The following is a 22,569-nucleotide window of genomic DNA, read 5'->3' as shown; positions in this document are numbered from 1 at the left end:
AAGGAGGCATTCCATAATTACTTGCAATTAACTGAATTTATATTTATAGTATCATAGAAATGATTCTTTTGACCTGAGGGTCAAGGTTCAAACACCTATGAAGTCTACTCTCTAAGTAGTAACAGTTTAAGGAAGTCATAAAACCCTTTCAGGTATTTTGAGGAGCTCCAGGGTTTTGCAGGATGAGAAAGAAAGCATTAACAGGAAGTACTGACTTGGGTTTTACAGGGGGCATTCCAGGAGAGTACAGCCAGGCATTCCAATCAACTTGATTGAGAATATCAACCTGTGAAGGCAAAGAAGGCCAAGTTTGCTACAGAATAATCTTTTCCATTGGGAGGAAAAAACCAACAAAACTAAAACAGACTATTAGATCTTCAAATCTTAATTTTGTCTACACTGACATGTAGGATAATTTCTGTTTTCCTATATAAATTTTTATTAATCAGTAGCATTCTGTTAAATAAAAGAGGAAAATTAAATATATACAAAAAATACATTTCTGAATAAATACATTTCTGGAAACATACTATTGAAGATCCCTCTGAAATATTCACATTAGTTCATGTTGTTGAGATCACATTTTAAACAGGAAAAAGTACAATGAAAGGTTGAGTCTTAAATTCTAAACCAATACTACTACTAAGTAATTCAAATCAGTCTAACAAATAGCCATTAAATACAGGTATATTGGGCATAACAAATAAGAAAGCTTTTAAAAGCCAACCTTATCTTTGAAGTGGGAATACAGGAAATCCTTCCAGTCATCAGTGGTTATGCTCTTGTAGGAAAACTTCTCAACATAAGCCTTTAGGAATCCTAGGAAAACCTCTAAGAGTTAAAAAAAAGAAAAAATGTTGGTTAATGGAAAGGTAGCTATTTAACATTTTTGGGGCGTACTTGATAAGGTCCTATTGACCAATGAGAACAGAGAATTTTCAGAGAATAGGGAAACCAATAAGAGGTTTAGTGGTAGAAGAACGTTTAAAACAGGAAGTAGGACTTCAGTTGGGCCTTGAAGGATATATATATAAATTTGATAGAAGGGAGAAAAGAAATCTTCATTACAAGTAAGAGGAAAACACAATGAAGAAACAGAGAAGGAGCCCACACACTAATTCTAGAAGTAATGGCCTCAGTGTGACCCAAGAAGAGGAGAACAATATGGGAGAGGAAAAGTGTGTGTGGGTGAGGGAGGGTCTTCAAAGTCCACAGACAAAGGAGAACACTTTAACCCCCATCAGTAGGGGAAGGTTACATATACTCAGCACATCTATATAATGAATGACTACGGTGGCATTAAAGAGCATGAGGTAGATTTGTATGTTCTGACATGGGAGGATGTCTGTGGAACATTGCTGAATTAAAAAAAAAAACAAAGGTAGAACAAGTTATTTTTATGTATATCATTATTTATATATATATAAATTCATTTTATATATCCATTTTTGTTTTTTAAGATTTTTATTTATTTTTTTTTGAGAGAGAGAAAGAGAGCATGAGCTGGGGAAGGGACAGAGGGAGAAGCAGACACCCCACCTGAGCAGGGAGCCTGATGTGGGGCCGGATCCCAAGACCCTGAGATCACGACCTAAGCTGAAAGCAGGTGCTTAACCAACTGAGCCACACAAGCATTCCAATGAGCCATTTCCTGTAATTACAATATATTTATTTGTCTCTTTATTTATACTTAGAAAAAGATCTGGAGACATGCACACCTAACTGCTAAGAGTGGTTATCTGGGGAGTGGAAAAGGCTGAGGGGCTCTCGCTTGTTACTCTTATAAACTTCTGTACTACACAATTTTTGTTTCTTTTTTTTTTAAGATTTTATTTATTTATTCATGATAGACATAGAGAGAGAGAGAGGCAGAGACACAGGCAGAGGGAGAAGCAGGCTCCATGCCGGGAGCCCGACGTGGGACTCGATCCTGGGACTCCAGGATCGCACCATGGGCCAAAGGCAGGCGCTAAACCGCTGAGCCACCCAGGGATCCCCACAATTTTTGTTTCAATGAGTACAAACTATTTTCCTAATTTTTAAAATAAGATGAGTTTTCTTTAAAATAAGATGAGTTTTCTTTTCAAGCAACACAATTTTGAATTTAGCAGTCATTCAAGGTTTTAAGTAGATAGGTCACATTAGAAAAGGATATAGATTTTCTTCAGCAGCTGCACGCACAGTGAACCGAAAGAATAAAATTGAGCAAAAACAACCGTTAAAAATTCTTCCTTATTCTTCACATTGCCCTAAAAAAAAATCAGAAAATGCCAACTACTTGCCTGGGCCCCCAAGAAGTTGTTCGAGGTAAAAGAGTAAAGCAAAGCCCTTCTCGTAGGGCACTGATGAATATGCTACATCGGGGTCCACGTTCGTCAAATCAACCACGAGTTTGGTGTACGGATGTGTATCTCCAAAAGTCTTTATCTGCAGGACACAAAATTAGATGAATGTTCAAATATGAATACTGGTCATTAGTAGGCAAGCAAGCTAATAAGGGAGTATTACTTCACCTAAAGGCATAACCATAAGGGAGTCTAGAACTTAGACTGAGAGACTAGAAATTGTAGGGCATGTTAGCACAAATTTCTGAAAGTCTGTTAATGGAATGGCCACTTGTGTCATGTTCTTTATTCTTATAAAAAATAAAGAAATGTTTCAATGTGTGGTTTGGCCTTTAGGAGACGAAGCACTGAAGAATGATGTAAATATACCAAATAAAGTTCAAACTAAGGAACTGACTATATTAATGACAAAGACTTGATGAGGTCCTACTGCTCAGGAACATGATGTGACACAGGATAATGATTAGTATGTATCAACAGAATATTTACCAGGGTTCCTGGGTGGTTCAGTTGGTTAAGTGTCTGACTCTGCTTTGGCTCAGGTCATGACTCAGAGTCCTGGGATTGAGCCCCATGTCGGGCTCTGTGCTCAGCATGAAGTCTGCTTGGGATTCCCTCTCTCCCTTTCCTTCTGCCCTCCCCCCCACCACTTTGCTCTGCCCATGCATGCTCTCTCTCTAATAAATAAAATCTTTTAAAAAAATAGAATATTATACTAGTATCTCCTTGATTTTCCACACCTTGCAAAAATGGCTTTCTTGTTGCTACTTACTAAAGCTAGTTTACAAACTAAACTTTTGAATGCCTATACAACTTTGGAGAAATGCTTTTCAAAGCATGACTCACTTACTGAATTCTGTAGTTCTCCCCATCCTCCCAGAGCATGAAAATGTCTGAACTTTTCACCAAACAGTCGTCCGCAAATGTGGCGTTCCAAGTACACGGTATGTCCTTCGTTTAACCTGAAAAAGTTTTTTTTTTTGTAAATAAAATGACAGTGACACAGCCGAAAGGAACATGTTTTAGTCAACAAGGTACTTTCTTTTTGGCTTTTCTGCAGAGCAAAGAATTGTAAAGCATGAACACTACAGTCTAAGCAGATTGCCTATGTGGCTACTCTGCATTCAATTCAGAACAATGGGAAACCCAGCCCAGCAGATGGCAGTGGGGAAAATTAAGTGCTGGTTCTTGTTTTATGTGCCCATTATTAAAATGTGATTGTACCAGGAACTAAATAACAAGCGCAAGCCGAATACTCCTACTCTACCTAACATTGTGACAAGTGTTGTGGAATTTTTTTTTTTAAGTTGTCTACCAAGGAGATGGTAACAAAGAAAAACAAGAAAAAGGATGCAACATTCCTACAAAACAATTCAGAGTGGCAGGCAGGCAGGGAAAGAAATTAATAACAAGGACCAATAGAGAAACAATAATAATAAATCTTACCAAAAGTGGTCCCAAGTTTTGTTGGTCACTAGATTTCCTGTCCAGCTGTGAGATATTTCATGTGCAATAACCTGAAGTGGAAATAATGCAGTAGTAAATAGTGGAAGGGATCGGTCATAGAATTGATCACCTTACTTTAAAATAACTCTATAGGTAAGTATTCTAGTTCATTCAGTTCCACATCGTTCAATTCGTTTTTCTTTTAACACCAGCTGAAATATTCAGGGAGTTAGTTTAGCAAACAAATCATAATTTAGCCAAAGACAAAAGTATAGTTAAAAAAATTAGAAACAAAAAAAAAATTAGAAACAAAATTATTTAGAAAATACTAAATGGATAAATCACTCCATTAAAATCTATTTCATAAGCACATGAAGAGATCAGACCATCAAATGTTATGAAATCTATTAAATCTAACTGTTAATATCATAACAATCCCCCAGTTATCTTTTATAACCGTATCTCCAACATAACAATACAATGGATATTTTAAAAATCAGTGGACTTAATAGTTCTTTGAGGGTAAGACCACAATGGTAAATTTTAACTTACATTGGAGAGTGACTTGTCTCCTGCCTGAAAAAGAAGAAAATCACCTTAGTTTTCAAACTGTGGACTATATTTAAAGGACTGCCTACATCAGGCTGTATTCTGGCATTAATAGGTCAGTGTATTTTTACTGTGGCACTCGAAGGGGTTAAAAGCAGAGTATGTGTTGAGAAAATAAGAGAAAAAATGCAGGACTCAAAAAACAGCATGATTCTTTTCTCCCCCTCATTGTGGGAATTTTTATAGGACCAGGAGGGCCAGTACACCCATCTCTAATTAACTTCCAGGACACATTTCTCCTACTCCCGTTGTTTTTTTTTTTTTTTTTTAATCTGTTCTCATTTCCCTTACGTATCTCTTCTCTCCTAATTACCCACAGCATATTTAAGAAAAGTCTGTAGTGATTTAAAGTAGCATACAAAGGCATAAAATTATAGTTATATACTGTCAGTCTACTCCTTCCCTACACATGCTAAAGTGAGTTTTTGTTTGTTTTGTTTGACCAGTCCCTACATGCTAAGTGTAAATGGTCTAGTTTCTTTGTCTGGATACAGAATTTGTCCACACATGGCTGTGACATGGCCTCCCCTTCCCCAATGCCACCACACACCCTGAATGTAATATTCCCATCCCCCTCAGGGCCACATTATTTTCTTTTGAGAAAATGAGATGATGAAAATGACCATAATAAGCAAATCACATCAGGAAGAAGAGATAGATGTATAAATAAGAGAAAATATTATTTTAAAGAAATAGATGATCAGATGCCTGAGGCTTTTCACATCCAGCTACACATGTGGGGAGAAGTTGGCTGTGCATGCAGACAAGCTCACACTTACCAGCAGAGTGGGAGTTACGAAGGTGAGACAAGGATTCTCCATGCCACCATAAGGGAAGGATGGTGGCAGGACTAAGAGGTCATACTGGCCCCAGACATATGGTCCTCCTAGATCTTCAGCGATTTTAAGCATAGATTCAGTCTAGAAAATTAATGTACAAATATTTGCATGTTTTATCATTCCAATGATGAATTTCTTCAAAGTGTATTTGCTTTCTCTGGAGGTTATGAGTTAAGGATGCTCATTTTATTCTGTATTTTTAAAAAAATATATTTACTTATTTATTTGAGAGAGAGAGAGAGAGAGAGAGAGAGGACACACAAAGGGAGAGGGAGAAGCAGACTCCCTGCTAGGTAGGGAGCTTGTGGGGCTTGATCCCAGGACCCTGGATCATGACCTAGGGTGAAGGGAGACACTTAACGGACTGAGCCCCCAGGTGCCCCAGGATGCTCATTTTAAATGATACTGATGCAAAAATTGTAGCAACTGCAAATCCACACAGAATAAGATATTATTTGATTCTCTTAGCACATCGCTAACACCATCACATGTCTTACTTAAAATCTTAAATCTATCCTCTAGCACAATTATGAAAAAGGGTAACTATATGACCAACCTCGGAAAATTCATAAGCAGACTTCTCCACCTGCTCTTTCTCAGACCAAACCAATGTTCGTGGACCAATTTGCCTGCAAAATTAAAAAGTTTGATAAAAATGAAGTTCACAATAAACTACTTACTTGGTTCCAGGAAAGAGCTCGAGTACTAGGTACAAATCCTGACAGCAGTAGTGGTGGTGTGATGTGCCATGTGCTCATGGGACAGAGGGGGGTTTCATGGCTCCTCTGAGATACAGTCCTGCTGTTGTATGCACCAGTAAATATGCAGCTCATTAAGGGGGCACCGTCTGGGCCCCCAAAGATTAGCTTACTGGCTCTGGTTAAGGACTTTGGGCATCTAGTTTCCTCTTGCCATCTCACAACTATAGACCCTCAACTGAGTCATGGCCCAGTGAGAGGCTATTCCAGATCAAGGGCAGATATAAAATTCATTACATGCTTAAAGGTTGAACACTCAGAGAAGAAGAAACAAACCGAAAAAGAAGGACATCCTGTCACATGCTATGACAGGGCTGGTCCTTGAGGAGTATTCTGTTAAGTAACACAAACCAGTTACAAAAGAACAAATACTCAACAATTCCACTTATGAGTTATCTCAAGTATTCAAACTCATAGAAACAAAAAGTAGAAGGGTGGTTACCAGGGGACGGAGGGATGTGGAAATGGGAGTTATTGTTTAAATGGTATAGAGTTTCAGGGATCCCTGGGTGGCGCAGCGGTTTGGCGCCTGCCTTTGGCCCAGGGCGCGATCCTGGAGACCCGGGATCCAATCCCACATCAGGCTCCCGGTGCATGGAGCCTGCTTCTCCCTCCGCCTGTGTCTCTGCCTCTCTCTTTCTCTCTGTATGACTATCATAAATAAATAAAATTAAAAAAAAATGGTATAGAGTTTCAGTTTTGCAAAATGAAACAAATTCTGAAAATCTGTTTCACAGCAATGTGGACCTACTGAAAGCTGCTGACTCCGGCATGTACATGTACAAATGGTCAAGATAGTAAATTTCGTGGGGTTTTTAACCACAATCTTTAAAAAAAGGAGGAAAGAGATAGAATGATATATCACTTACAAAGGACTAGAACTCAGAAATATTCTTTTCATCAAAATTTCATCCTAAAAATTTTATGCAGCACCAAATCCCAAACAACAAGATTTTGTTCAGGTGTCCTGCCCCAGAGAAGAGGTAGATTCTAGAGCAGTTGCTTCTTAAACTTTACGTGCCTACAGGCTATTTGGAGAGCTTGTTCATATGCAAATTTTGAGTTAGTAGCTCCCGGGATCTGGCCCAAAAATGTGCATTTCTAACCTAATCCTGCAAAAGTTTGCATTTCTAATCTAGTCCCATGTGATACCATGCTATTGGTCTCTAGACCACACTGAGTAGCAACGGTAACCAGGGTTATTCAACAAATTTAATGAGAGCCAAAATATGAGCTGCATATGTAATTTTAAATTTCCTAGTCGTCATGTTTTAAAAAAAGCAAGACTGGAAGCAGATGAAATTAATTTTAACAATATAGTTTACCCAGTGTATCCAAGGTAGTATCATTTCAAGATGTAATCAACATAAAAATTATCAATGAAATAGTTTACATTCTTTTTTTCATACCAAGTGTTTAGAAATCTAGTGTGTATTTTACACTTACAGCACACCTCAGAACTCGTGTGGTTAGCGGCTGCCACGCTGGACAGGGCCCATCTGTGCTGCACAGGCTGCAAAGTCAGACAGCCTAGATCCAGGTTCTGGCCCTGACACTTCCTAGTTCTGTGACTGTGAGCCAGTTATTACGACTCACTGAGCATCATTTTCCTTATTGGTAAAATGGGAAAAACAATCACGTCTACTCCACACAGTTGTGAGGATTCCACTGCGTAACGCACTGGGGTTGGCACAAAATAAGACCTTGCAATGGTCTGGCGCTGTGGCAGTTACTATAAATATCATTTAGTGAGTGCTTTTTTTTTTTTTTTAATTTTTATTTATTTATGATAGTCACACAGAGAGAGAGAGGCAGAGACACAGGCAGAGGGAGAAGCAGGCTCCATGCACCGGGAGCCCGAACGTGGGATTCGATCCCCGGTCTCCAGGATCGTGCCCTGGGCCAAAGGCAGGCGCCAAACCGCTGCGCCACCCAGGGATCCCAGTGAGTGCTTCTTATAGGCCAGGAGCTTTACATACGTTAGGTCAGTGAATCTTCACAAAAATCCTTTGAAGTCCGATTTATTCTTTCCAGCTTTTAAGTGAAGAAAATGAAACTCCGAGTGAGTTGCCCAAGGATGCAGATAAGTAACTGCTGGAGCTGGAATCTGTGTTTGCCTGACTACTCAAGCTTGTCCATATTTCTGGTAATTTAAAGAATGTGATTACTAGAGATACTCCTCATTTTCAGTGGTTTCTTTTTTTTTCTTTTTTTTTCTTTTCAGTGGTTTAGAAATAAGAATTGACAAAAAATTAAGGAAGGGCACCCTAGTTATTGGTAAACTTTCAATAAAACATCTTTTATTTCTATAATATTATGGGCTTCCAAGTGCTTTAACATATTTTACCTCACTTGTTTAACTACCCTTCAAGGCCAGAAAGTGAGATAGTACAATTTCAAGGATGAGGAATGAGGAAATGGAGGTGAAGAGAAGTGACTCATTCAAATTTCAATTAGAATTCAGGTGAGAGAGCATGCTCATTCTGCAATACTTGGAAAATCTGAAGGGTGACTAATAAAGACTTTTTAAATGAAAATTAATTGTTATTTACATTTTATAATTCGATTTGAATTTTTCCAGAGCTATCAGCTTGAGATCTTGAGACAGGCATAAATGAGCTAGTAGTTATTTCTGCCAGAGGCTCAAGATGCCTGAAGTTTTAATCTTTTTGTAACCTCAAAATTTGTTCAAAAGCTCACCTGCTTTCTAAAGCTCCAACAACTAATGCAATCAAGTAGCAGGGGATGGGAACCTAAAGGGAGAAAAAAAAAAAAGAAAGAAAGAAAAGAACACACACATGCTCAAATTAATGCTTAAAAATATTACAGAATAAGACAGTTTGTATTTAAAAGTAAGTAAATTTCTTTTCAAATCTCATCAGTCTCATTTCTAGGGGGTCAAATAGTTCAAAATTGTGATGTAAAACATATCAAAACATCAATTTCTCTTTTATTGTACTAAGAAAGACAGCTTCTGAAATGTGAAAGACATGATTGCACATAATTTTACAAGGTCCAGTTCAAGTATTTCTCAAAAATTAACCTCTAAGAAGGAACTGTGCTTTTTTTCTTAAGTTTTTTTTTTTCTTCTTGATGTAAAACAATTTTTTACTTCCTTTTTAGAAAACCACTCCTGGTATATTTGAGAGACATATAAAATAATCCAGCAGTAAGAGAATGCTGAAGGTTTGGGAGCTTGGAATCCCAGATCCCACTGTCCACTGTGGTTCAATTACATGTTCTATTACAAAGGTCAATTTTAAAAAGCATGCATAAACACAATTCATTAAAGGTCAAAGGTACAAGTCAAATTATCAGCTACATAGGAATTTTAACTTTAAATACTATAACAAAGATTTTTTGTTTGGTTGGGTTTTGTTTTGTGGTTTTTTTTTTTTTTTTTTGGGTCTAATATAGCTCTTCCATTTGCAAACACTAAATAACCACAAGCCAGCACTGTGGTATGAGGGCGGGCCAAAGTGTAATTTAACTGAAATCCTGCTACACTAACTGAAATGAGAGAAAATGGGATCAGGCCATGTCCTTACTTTGCTTATCCAGCAACCTCTTTCCACAACATTTTACTACCACAAAAGAAATAAAGAAAACAAAGACAGAAGCTGCTTTCTAAATTCTGAAATATTCCAAAGGCAATTTTGCTCTCTGGATAGGTAAAAGCTATCTATAGTTCACTACCAATTAAAACAGAAATGTAAAAAAAAATAAAATAAAAAAAAATAAAACAGAAATGTAGGCCCACAGATCTTACCTTTTGGTTGAATTTATATATTTTCCTGCTCGGGTCTTCTGGGTCAGGTTCTTCTCCATCACGAATAGCACTCATAAGTGCCACCAATTCTTTAGGAACAGATACCTAATCAAGAAGAGAAATCATTTCCAGTTATAAATAAAAGATTCTATGTATCTTAAACCACATGTGTAAAATATAGTATTTTCCCCATCTTAACTGTGAGAAGACAATGAGCCCAGGAAATTTGGGCATATCAGGTTTATCCATAAAATCAGCAATATATAAAGCTGACTTCTTTGAAAGTGAATGTGGTCTATCCATCCATTCATCCATCCATGTAGAAATTAGATTAAAACTCCAGCTCTACTACTTACTAACTGCATGGACTTGGGTAAATAACCTCCCTGAGACTTAGTTTTCCCATCAAACAAAAGTAATAACCTCATAGTACTGCTGCAAAGAATATGTACAGAAGAAGCGCCCAGCAACCTTCCAGGCAGTAGTAACCACCACACCTGTCTTCCTCCACACCCTCAAAACAGATTCACAAGCTTGTATACTTACGTTAGGACAGAGAATACAATTTTGAAAAGTTTTATATTTAAAACATAAACTTGATGTTGCAAATCAAAGGGCCTTTTAAGGGTCATAATTGTGAGAAAGTAAAAGTTATTGCCCAGAACCGTGAAATAATTTTCTCTGGGAATTTGTATGGAAAATATGCTTACGGGGCTAATGGGGCAAACCTTATAGACACTTAAATGTGTACCCAAGTTCCATGATTCTGAAAGTTTTATTTCTAATGAATACTAGAATCAAGGACTATTCCCTCAATATTAATGATCTAGCAAACATACATTCCATTAAGTTCTAGACTTCCATATTCTTCTTGCATGGCCCAGTATTTAAAGCTACTTCTGAGGCAGACTCAGAAGCTCCAGAACCAGTGCTACAACAACCATAAATCTAGAGCTAAAAAGCACTTGGGAAATAATTTAGTTCTGCTTCTACCCGTTATTTAGTCAGTGATGTGTTATACAGATGAGACAACTCCAGGTTTTAAGGTCCTAAGACTTGCCTCAGGTCATGCACTTAGTAACTGGTAGAGGAGAGTACAAAACCTGGGATTCTTTGTCTTCCATTATATAGTTTTCTACAGCATTATACACACTAGGTGTGGTTTGGTTGTGGGATGATCTAGAATCAATAAGCCCCCGTAAAGACAGGTTGGTTCTCAATTCTAGTTGCGTGGTCTAAGTAGGTCTGGCTTGGGACCTAGAATGCATGTATGTATTTAGTATTATTTAGTGTTTATTTATTTATTTAGTACTTATTATGGTGCTTTTTTTTGTAAAAGGATTAGCAGTACCTACAACAATAATCAGGTGGAAATGTATTCAGATAAGTCTACAATCTATGCCTGTGAGGGTACCTAGACAGAGGTTTACATGGCTATAAGGCACATTTCCATAACTTTTAATCCTGCAAATGTTAATTTTTAAAAAATTAAAAGATGCTGTCCTCAAATTCTTGTTTTGAGGTCTAGAATTCTGAACTCCTTTTAAAATCAGAATAGTACCTACTTCCTTTCATTACACTTATGTTTGAAACTGCCTTTAAAAGAGAGATATTGGGGTGTGCCTGGCTGGCTCTGTCCATGGAACATGTGACTCTTGATGTCAGGGCTGTAAGTTCAAGCCCCATGTTGGGTGTAGAGATTACTTAAAAATAAAAATCTTTAAAAGAGAGATCAAAAAGAGGTCCACAGCTTCTTTGTTACATAGTTCTTGTAGAATTTAATTAAGTGAAATATTACTAACTATAAAAATCCAATTATTATCTCTCCTTATCATTTATATCACATTTACTTACATGAGTCATTTAATGCAGTTAATAATTTGTGATACTTGCCTCTGCACTGTAGGTTAATTTCACAGAAGGAGTGTCTTGGCAAGGAAGAATTGCTCTGCAGTGGATGGCCTGGGACGGGGGAAGGGAAAAAGAAAAAGGCTATTTCCCTTTCTTATAAATCAAGTCATTATGAAATTAATTAAAATTGCAGCACTGTCCTTAGACACATTCTTTTTAGAAATAGGTCTCACATTTTTTCAGATCATTTGAAGGAGCAAAAAAGGTCTGATTTCCCATTTTAATGTATGGTTGGTCAGTCCTCACATTTCAGCTGAAGCATAAAGCAATGTTAAGCATTGTTTCCTACTCTCTGCCCTAAGTAACAGCAATGTCCAGTTAGATGCTGTTAGGGACCCTGAGAAAAAAGGGCTCTTTGGTGAAGTAAAATTGAGAACCATGCATATTACATCCCGGTCTTAAAGAGTCATTTGGAACATTAGCCTCCTGGAGACTCTGAAAATACCTACAACAAAGAAACTTATACTTGTTTTTAACAGGAAGTCCTCTTTCTCTGGTTAGTTATTAACATCTAATGGGACGCCCATGTTCTGTGGAAAACTGCTTGGGGAGTGTCACTAGAATCTTGACATTCCAATCTTGCAGCAAACTTTGAGAGCAAAAACTGAGAAGAAAAGGAAGAAGAAAGAACAGTCTTTCTCAGTACCATCTGGACAGATTCATTGACATATGCAGCATTTCTCTGCTTCCGCATCCATCTGTCATGAATGCTGATTCCATTGAGAAGGAAGACCAGGGTATCTTTAATTTTATACCTGGCCTCCTTACAAATAAATATGGACCAATTGGTGGTGAGCAAAGGAGCCCCAGACTCCATGCCAATTGCTAGTAAGCAAAGGAGCCCCAGAGTCCTTGAGACGGTCCCCTGAGCTTAAAGGAACACTGACACTAACATCTCTCTGAAGTTGTTATAAATTCTAGACATACTTGCTGCCTCAACAAGATTCCTTACAACCCTCAAACTCTAGCCCTTTTCATTTCAAATATAGTCCATTCTCCAAAGATATGGGATCCCAAATGATCTCTAGATGGATTACGTAGGACTAGAAGAACCACTTGACTCTCCCTCCCAAAACAGGGATCTAAGACCATGCCTTTACACTTCCTTTGCAGTCCCTAGTTGGGGGAGTCAGTGAGGCCACAGGGGTTCTCAGATGTGTTTCACTGGATAGACCCACACCCGGGCAAGTGTGCAGAGAACTGTAGCAAACTCATCAAACAAAATCACGTCCACATGTTTCCCATCAACTGCAGTCATTTCTTAATTTAACTGAAATCTCTTTCCTCTATTCAAACACTGTTGCCAATAAGAAATGGAATAACATATTCAAAATTCACATTCTGGTGACTCTCAAATCTTGCATTTCTCGCCAACTTGAGATTATGGGACATTCTGTTAGAAGTACTAACTGAAAATCGAATATTATAAGAAATGCACCCTTGTGCGCTCTTGCCTAGAAAACCACATCTGTTTCAGATAACTGAACTAAGGATTCTAAGGATTTCTTAGATTAAAAAATTATTTCCATTGGCAATAGAAAGTAAACTTGTCTATTTCGTGTTCCAATACTGCTTCCTTTTTTAGACTTGTATTCAAATTTGAGCCTATGTGATATTACTATCACATAGCAATATTGAGGATTAAATATGCCAAGTACCCAGCACAATGCTGGTAAATACAGTAAACATTTAATGAAATGAGTGCCTTTCATTATAAATTATTAGATTACTAACAAAATTAGGCTTTTTTCCTTTTAGAAGATAGTTTCATATGTATTACCCTTGTGACAAATTGTCTTTGATTATGAGATTCTTTATTTTTAATCTTTAAACAGAAAACAGAAATAGTTTAAATCGTAGGATTTTAAAGGTACATTTAATATGTTTATATACCATATACATTTGTAAAAGTATAAGAAAAATCTGGAATGGCTGCCCACCTAACTCAATGGTGGTTACTTCTGGGCAATGGTGTCTGATGAAGATTGAAAAATCTGATCTTTCACTTTCCACTTCTTTATTGTTAACATTTTTCATAATCAGTACATATTACTTTTGTCTTATTAATTTTTTTCCCTTTCTCTTTTATAACCATTTCTTGAGTGCCCATTCAAGAATGCTAAGTTCTATCCTAGGTGCTCAGGATATAAATATAAAAATGACCCTATAGTCCACTTTCAATGGACATGATTTCAAATTGAGTTTCTTTTTTAAAGTAATATAAGAATATGTTAATACTGAGATATCAGTGAAAATGTGTGTCATTTTTTTATGACAAATTAAAATACTATCTTAGGTAAGACCTGAGTATCCAAAAGACCACTGTGCACTTGGCTTCAGTAAACAAAACGTGCAGGGAATTTTTTGTATAATTAATCATTCTGGATCTTTCTTTTTACCTGGCACTGACTAAAGAGATATGGGTGTTCTTTCCCAGAAGTTTGTTCAGGAGTGAGCCACTGAAGAGCCGAAGATTTTGGAGAGGTCTCAAAAGAAATTTCTATAACAACTTCTTGATTTCTGTATGCAACAAACAAATATATTAGCAGAGTATAATTCAACCTAACTAAAGTTTGAATTCATAATACACAGACTAAATAATAAAAATTTTATTTTATTAGGTCTTGTTACTGATTGAGAGTGAGCTCTAGGAATGCTGCATCCTAAGTTTCTTACCTGATTGCCTGCCTCTGGATCCTTTCCACTCTACCACACTAAGTGCTTCTGAAGACGTCATAGAACTAATATTCGTTGAATACACCACTGCATGTCTGACACTTTACACCTGTCATATCATGCAATCTTTTATCATAGTGGGAAAGTGGAAGAAATAATTTTGGAACTTTGACTACCACACAGCGGTAGGTGGACTACCACACAGCGGTGGGTGCCAGAGCATGACACAGAGCAGTGCTTGACTTATGGGACAAGTCAAGAAATTGATAATACACATTTAGAAACTTTTAGAGTGACTCTAGTGGCTGTTGACTCAAAAACGTGTGCTCGCTTTTGGTCTCTTCCTAGTAACTCACTTTTTATAAAAGAATCAGTATGTGACAAATTGGAAATAACAAAAACTGGTCCTTCGTCCCAGATAGTTTGAGCAGCACTGGTAATGAGGTAATAGCAGAACTTTGGAGACCAACAGAGTGCCTATGTTTGAATCCTGACTCTACCACCTACACTATGGTTCTTGATCTGTACAGTGAGGTCAATGAGATCTCCCTCACAAGTTTTATGTGGGTGTTTCCCTTCTTTTCCCTACGGGAAAAGAAGGCATGAGAACATTGGCCACTGAAAGGTGGGGTAGATCACCCTTGTTTTAGCCCAATGGTTTTCCATCCTTTTTCCCCTTCCCAATTTATCAAGGAGTGGGATATGCTCTCAATATGACAGTTGTGGCTGCCTCGTTCTTGAATAAGTTACTTTATTTCTCTGAAGCTCCCGTTCCTCATCTGTAAAATGGAAATCATACCACAAAGGGTTACCATAAGGATTAGATAAAGGAATGTATTTAAGGCATTATCTCAAGACTGGTACATAGAAACTGTTCTATATTTGTCATTGCCATTATTCCATTAATAAAAGTAGCCGGCTTCTGGGGAAAAGGTGAAAAATGTGCATCTTATAAAAGCTTCCCAGGTGATCACAAAATGCTTCCTTAAGATGGCATGCTTCTGTCATCACTCTAGATCACTCCCATGATCAGTAAAGAAATAGCACTTATCAAAAGTCCTCTTCTTGAGTATTTCATACAATGAATTTCTTTAGAATCTTAAGATACAATTTTCACTGTAAGCTTTAATTTGAACAGCAGATCAGTAAGAGCGCCAATTACTACATACACACAAACTAGAAATTAGAAAGGAAGATTGTTTAAATTAAAAATCTTTTTCTCCATTATTTTGTAATATAAAAGAGAAGGGTAACACTCATACTTGCTCAGAGCAATAGGAAGAGAGATTTCCATTGGTGATCCTTTGTAACTTTGTCTTTCTCCAAGAGTGTATTTGACTTCTTGTCCATTGGTGACCACTTTTTCTATTGTGAGGTCCTTCGTATCCAAAGTCTAGAATTAAGTTAGTATTTTTAAATGGTAAGAAAATTGTTCAATATACACCAGAGAAAACTAATATTAGATATAGGTCAACTATAATGATTACAAAATAGAACTAGTTGCTGATAGAGAGTAAAATGGAGTGAAATTAGAAGAATTAAAGGAGTCAAAAGTCAGTGTAGGTCCTGTCTCTTGGGACTCTAATTTTACTGAAAGATTTTTGGTTATAAAGTTGGCATATCTACTGCCAGGTAATTCTGGGATAGTCACACAAACTTAGGGTCTCAAGTGTAAGTCAAATCTAGGTTAAAATGTCTTTGATCCTGTCTCCTAAAACTTAACTTCTCTGCTATGAAAAAAAATTCATCTAGGACGGAAGTTTTTTTCATCACAACTCCTTGATATATCTTACCACATATTTATTCCTGGAATTCATATGCTCCAACTCCTAGGTACTTTCACACATCCAAAAATTAAAACTGACCATGGCACTCATTAGGCAAATAAGTGGGTTATACATTGCCATTACGTATATTGAGAAGGCCCAACCTGGTGTGGCAACTCCAACCAAATGACCCATAGAGGACTGAGAGTGTATCTACCCATTGAAGACAACCGCTCTGGGCAGGGAGTGGCAACAAGCATCTCAGTGTTTTCCATCCCCCTAATCCTCGGAGCCCCAGAGACGATACCTTTCACTCTTAACTAATCTTTTGTTCTAGAATCTTCAACCTTCCTATGCCACAAAACCATTTCCAAACAATGTAAACTAGCCTCCCATGTTATGTTTAAAACTTCTCTTGATCCTTCTGCCCTGATAACTATTCATTTGTCTCCTGTCTTTCTTAAACTCCATGGGCAACATATGGCTGCTATTTCTACTTCTTTGTCAATCTTTCCTCCTTCCTTCTCTTCAGTCTGGCTTCTAGCTCTTCTGCTACTGAAAGGGCAGGGCATGCCTCCTGCTCAAGAGGTCTTTTCTGCTCAGTACTCTGGACCTCTGTCCACTCATAGCCCTTATGGGCCATATGATTTGTTTGAAGTCCTTTCCTTGGCTTCTTTGACTTTACACATAAATGGTTTTATCTAATGCCATTTCCTCCCCCTACTTTCTAGCTCCTAAAAATGGATATGTCCCAATGTTCTAGCCTCAATCCCTTGATTTTTTAAAATTTATTTATTTATTTATTTATCTATTTATTTATTTATTTATTTATTTATTTTAGAGAGCCTGGGAGAGAGCATGAGGTGGAGAGGACCCTGGGATCACAACCTGAGCTGCTTAACTGACTTAGCCCCCCAGGTGCCCTCGATCCCTTGATTTTCTTACCATATTGAACACTTCCTAGTTCTCATTTATCCCACCTCATCAACCAATTCTTCATCCTTTCCCCAGGACTGCCACTTAGAGAGATCTAAGTTGCCTGCTTGATATTTCCATGGGAAATATTGCTTCATATTCAGTGGGCTTCTAAAAATTCTAAAAATGAAGCCACCCTATGTCTCCAAATCAGTTCTCTCCCTTGATTTCTCTCTTCTGTTAACAGAATCCTCGAGGTACCTAAAGTTTGAAACATTCAAATAACCTGCAACTGGGACGTGTGGGTGGCTCAGCACATGAGCATCTGCCTTTGGCTCAGGGTGTGATCCCAGAGTCCTGAGATCAAGTCCCGCATTGGGCTCCCTGCAGGGAACCTGCTTCTCCCTCTGTCTATGTCTCTGCCTCTGTGTCTTTCATGAATGAGTGAATAAATAAAATCGTTTTAAAAAGAAATATCTGCAATTGATCCCACTTGCCAAGCCCCCATAGCCAGTTAACACATTTTTCTTTCACACTGTCTTCATACTTTCTTTTCTTTTACCACCACTCTAGGTCAGACCCTGCCTCAGTACTGCCTACAATCTGATCTCCCAACCTCTGGCATCTTTCTATTGAAATCTGGCCGGCCATAGCATGGGAGAGTTAGAAGGCCGTCATAACTGTAATCATTACGTTGATTCCTACTTCTCTAGAGTAAACAATATTTGGTTGGAAAGAAATTTCCATTCTGGTGTGTGTGTGTGTGTGTGTGTGTGTGTGTGTGTGTATGTGTGTGTGTGTGTGTTTTAAAGCAGGTGAATTTGTTAGGGGTGCCGCCTGTTTCCCTCCAAATAGGTAATTATTCCTTTTGGGTCACTTTCTTTCCAGTGTACCTCAACCATTGTCACTCTAAATTAGTAGAACTGACTTATCTTCTTGCACTTGCATATTCAGATTATGTGGCTTTATTAGGCTTATATCTTACTACAAATAATAGCGTTACTCCTTTGTTCCTTCATATTCCTATTTATGGCTCTCTGACTTATTTTAAAAACTTAATTTGAATATCCATGTATGTAACTACTCATATTTATACTACTTTTATAGCCATAAGAATGAATCAACTGGCTCATTTCCCAGAGAAGCACATCCTATTATCTAATTGCCTCAACTTTTCAAACCTATTCAGAATCAGAAGAGCCAGATTATTGTTGTGACTATTTTTTGAAATCTTTTTCATATCCTCTGTACTTATTACAGTAGTCAGTCCAGATCTCTCCTATAGCCATTTACTGTACCACATTAGAATGATAAGTGTTCTCTACTAGATTGAGGGTTCTTAAGAAGACAGAGAATGTTACTTAGGCTTGCATTCCCAGAGTTTTAGCACAGTGCCTAAAAAAATTGTAGGTATCACTTAATGCATGAAGCGAGTCCTGAACCAAGAGAAAGGAGAAAATGCAGTGGTTAAGTTGTATACTCCAAGTCTTAACGTCAGCTATCATTCTCAAGTTGCATAAGAAATTCCCCTTCAAATTTCACTAATAAATGTTATTAAACAATTGATCAAAAATAGTAATGGAAAAAAGGAAACTGCATCATTGAAAAGTTGGAACTAGTACTTTTCAACCAAATATTGTGGAACACCAACTATGCATAAGGCCAAGATACCATACATAGTTGTAGCAAACAGACCTACAAATAGTATGAAGTTCTTAGGGATATAATTTACTATATCTTGTGGTATCCTCTTTGAATAACACCCCCAAAAGCAGTTCTACTTCGAAGCACCTGGCTGATTGCCATGGGATATATAACTAATTCCCTTTTTGCACAGGCTGGTGGCAAGCTCGATGTAAACCTCACAACCCACTTCTTCCTTCCTAGGGCCTGATGTCATGGGTTTGGTTTTCACTATCCTCCTTCCCTCTTCCTCCAAATTCTTAAATTATTTTTAATCTTCCTATACAGCATATGTTGTTTTAAGCAGACTCAAATTCTTTCTGTGACAAAGTAATAGCTTAAATTAAAAAGCTTTCTGCCTCAGTATTATATCTCTATCTGCATTTTCTACCTGTTACTTGCAGGGTGCTGCAATGAAAAAAAAAATTGGGTTATTGTTAAAACCCAAACCAAAACACCTTGATTGGATTCCTGGCTCAGCCATTTACTTAGTGAAGACTGGAGAGTGTGGCAGTCAGAAAGATCTGTGTTCACTCCCTGGCTCTGCCACTCACTAGTATATGATCTTGGCCAAGACATTAGAACCTCTTTGAGCCACCAGCTGATAGAACACCTAAAAAAGGTTGAAAATTTCAACAAAAGGAACAAATGCTTGGACACTGTCACAAATGAATGCCAAGCTTGAGGCCAAATAACCCAAAACTTCAAAAAGATTTTTAGAAAAGCTGGGCTTTACTCCTAGTAAAACCTACTGGTACAGCTATTTTAACATTCCCCAGCACCAAGGACTCCAGGAATAGAGCGAGCAAGGACACTCAGTGTCCTCACCAGCATGGGCTTGGGGTCCTCTCTATTGGTGGTGGGGAGGTAGGATGTCCACTCACCCTCAAGATACAGTTGGCACTATTATTAGCACAGCCCGGGTAAGGCTCAGCCACTGCACTCTAATTGAATTCATCCACTAGTTCATCAAACTTTTGAGGGTCCTCTGCGTGGCAGGTGCTATACTAGAAGCCTGATACAAAGAGCCATGGAACATAGCCCTACCTTCAAGAGACTGTAATCTGGTGGAGGAAAGAAGTTGAGTTTGAAGAAATAAAGCCAAACTCTTGGCCTCAAGTTGTCATCATGAATAAGCAAACAATTATACACAGATGTCACTGTACCACAACTAGCCTTCCTTGTATAAAATCTAACATTATTATCAGTTTAGGCCTAAATTTGCTAAGCAGACATGCTAACCAGACATCAGGATTTAAAAATCTTCTCTCAAGATTTGGGGGATGCAAAAACAATGTGCAAGTTTTGAGACTGGGACACTGAAGGTACAGGCTTTTCAGAATTTAAGCATCCTGTCTCTTGCTTCTTCAACGATCAGAGTTCAACCTTTATTTTTACAAAACAAGTGAGGGTGCAAGGTCATACTAAGTAGTGATAAACTATCAAAATCTACTTTCTTTTAATAAAAAGGGAGATTGCATTGAGACAGGACTTCAGCCAATCCTGTGCAGGCAAAGCTGCCTGCAATAAGATAGCACAGTACTTGAAGCAGACCAAAGTACAATCTACAGGGAAATAGTTAACCTTCTTGCTTGTAATACCTTATTTTCTTCTTGTAGTACTTTTGGTGCCTGAATATCAATACATAGGGGAGTCCACCTACTTTTCAAATCAGAATCAGAGATGTTAAAGGACAAAGGGTAGGTTACCTGCTATATTAGTTCATATTAATGAACTCAAAATACAGGCCTATGACACAAGTAGGAAAAGAGTCATGAGAACCACCAATTCTTATCTAAACTTCTTATTATGTACAATTAACTGACCCCACTGATTTCCCACCATCAAGCCTACAGCATTCAGTGATCAAGTTCCTTAATGTCGTGCTGAAGCAGATACCACAACACTCTGCAAAATACACCGTGGCTGGTCTTTCCCTGTCCCTCTTATTTCTAAAATGCTCACCTATGAAATTCTTCAGGGGAAAGATACAATCCAAATACTATCACTCTGAGTAAGAACACTGAAAACAGGTTATGTTGTATAGATAAAATAATTTAATAACATTCCACAAATCTAAACAAGTTTTTCATCACTGAAGTGGCTAGCAATGTGGTAGAGGTATATTACTTCCTAAGAAGCGCAATAATTACTCCCTCCTTGGAACCAACTGTAATACAATAGTATTGTATTGTATTCAATAGTAATCTCAATATTCAATATTCAATCAATATTGAATTCAATATTGTAATCTCAATAGTATTGAGATACGCTCAGAAAGCGTGAATGGCCCATCCATCATTAAATTATTTGAAGAGACGGGTGGTAAGAACCAAAGGTAGCAGGACTAGGACCCTGGAGAAGAGCTGCATGTTGCTAGCAGAGCCTGGAAGTATCAAATCGGGGTGGAGGTGGGGGGTCTGGAGCCGTAAATTCTAAGGGGTTCGAGAATGGCGGTAGGGAGGCTGGGGGAAGCCTACCACGACGGGTCGATGGGTCCCCTATCCTGCAGAAGTGCAGGTGGAGGAAAGGGTCCGGTGAGCATCGGCAGGGCACAGGGTCCGAGACTCAGAGGAGACTGTGGCCTGGGAAGGTGCGCGGGGACTGGGGGAATAAATTCGGAGCCCGAGGAGGGAGTTCTGGGCTGCAGGCCGAGGAAATGGGGAGGCCACGGGGGGCTTCGCGCTCGCTGGGAACTCGGATAGCGGGGGAGGGAGGATTGGTGCTACAATGAAGCCCGCGCTCTGGGTGCGAGCAGGACGTGGATGCGGCGCTAGGATGTGCCGAAGGCCTGGGGAGGGGTGTCGGGGAGAGGGGTGCAGGCGGAGCCACTGAGGCACAGGTAGCGGGCGACCGAGGGATGCGGACACAAGCGCGATGCGGAGGGGCGCTATAGGCTGAGTGCGGGCGAGGAAGGGGCGGCTGAGAAGCGAGAGCTGAAGGGAGGTGCGGAACAGGAGTTGTGGGCTGCGCAGGAGCGCCGAGGGAGGCGCGGGGCAGACCCGAGCGTGGGCCTGGGAAGGGGCGGCGGCGGGATGAGGGGCAAGAAGCGGGCGGCCGGGGCGAGGCGGGCACTGGGCGCGCGTCCCACCGTACCAGGCTGCGCAGATTGTCCTCCTGAGACTGCACCGTGAGCGCGGCGGTGCCCGTCAGCACCCGGCGGGGAAAGTCGACGCTGCAGCGCAGGTGCAGGTGCTTGGTCCGGCAGACCGAAGCCGGAGAGGCCAAAGAGCACGAATCCACTACCTCAGGCATGGCTCTCGGGAGTCCCTCCGCACGCCGATCGGCACCCCAAGAGCCGGCTGCCAGCCCACTCCACTGAGAGCTAGAGGCAGAGGAAAGAGAGGGAGGCAATAAAGAGCAAGCGGGACTCGTGGCGCCCGCCGGGAAGGGAAGTTTCTTAAGGTGAGGGAAGAGTGGGGTGTAGCGTGTCTGGAACTACAAGTCCCGTGGTGCAGCGCGACAAGGCGTGCGCTTTGCTCCCTGGGAGTGTGTGTGCGGAGGGGTGCTGCGAGGACTGGTAGCGTTCCTGAGAGGGGAGGAGGAGGAAGAGAGGGGAGCGGGGGCAGCCGAAGGAGGGGTGGACAGACGGAAATGGTCAGCGGAGCAACGCGGAGATCATTTGAACGCTCCTATTTTCGTTTTGTTCAACTTCGATGGACGTTGCAGTGGCAACAGCAGAATATCAGACTCTACTAGTGGGAGGTGGTAGCGAAGGCCGAAGGCCGCGAAGACGGCAAAGCAATAAGAGGCTTGTCAGAAGAGCCGCTTGTGTGCGGTTCCTCGTTAGTATAGTGGTGAGTATCCCCGCCTGTCACGCGGGAGACCGGGGTTCGATTCCCCGACGGGGAG

At 39.4% G+C, this 22,569-nt stretch overlaps 1 protein-coding gene and 1 non-coding gene across 2 annotated transcripts in view; one reads left to right on the top strand and one right to left on the bottom strand.

The window, feature by feature from the left end:
- LTA4H (leukotriene A4 hydrolase) overlaps positions 1–22,087 on the bottom strand; it is a 35,995-nt gene extending 13,908 nt beyond the window's left edge. The window contains exons 1-14 of the mRNA XM_041738906.1: positions 21,814–22,087; positions 15,616–15,746; positions 14,077–14,197; positions 11,660–11,728; positions 9,767–9,871; positions 8,698–8,750; positions 5,796–5,868; positions 5,180–5,320; positions 4,344–4,367; positions 3,792–3,862; positions 3,196–3,307; positions 2,283–2,427; positions 728–831; positions 216–286 (exon numbers count right to left, since the gene is read on the bottom strand). Of these exons, the coding sequence (XP_041594840.1) occupies positions 216–286; positions 728–831; positions 2,283–2,427; positions 3,196–3,307; positions 3,792–3,862; positions 4,344–4,367; positions 5,180–5,320; positions 5,796–5,868; positions 8,698–8,750; positions 9,767–9,871; positions 11,660–11,728; positions 14,077–14,197; positions 15,616–15,746; positions 21,814–21,972 (1,379 nt within the window). The 5' untranslated portion in view covers positions 21,973–22,087. The remainder of the gene's footprint in view (positions 1–215; positions 287–727; positions 832–2,282; positions 2,428–3,195; positions 3,308–3,791; positions 3,863–4,343; positions 4,368–5,179; positions 5,321–5,795; positions 5,869–8,697; positions 8,751–9,766; positions 9,872–11,659; positions 11,729–14,076; positions 14,198–15,615; positions 15,747–21,813) is intronic.
- Positions 22,088–22,497: 410 nt separating this feature from the next.
- Positions 22,498–22,569, top strand: TRNAD-GUC. The gene has a single exon. It is a non-coding gene; the product is annotated as a tRNA-Asp (tRNA).

This window comes from Vulpes lagopus, chromosome 23 (assembly GCF_018345385.1).
Source record: "Vulpes lagopus strain Blue_001 chromosome 23, ASM1834538v1, whole genome shotgun sequence".
In the NCBI taxonomy this organism is placed as follows: Eukaryota; Metazoa; Chordata; class Mammalia; order Carnivora; family Canidae; genus Vulpes; species Vulpes lagopus.
Note: the sequence above shows the minus strand (reverse complement) of the source record. Positions and strands in the feature narration are given on the sequence as shown.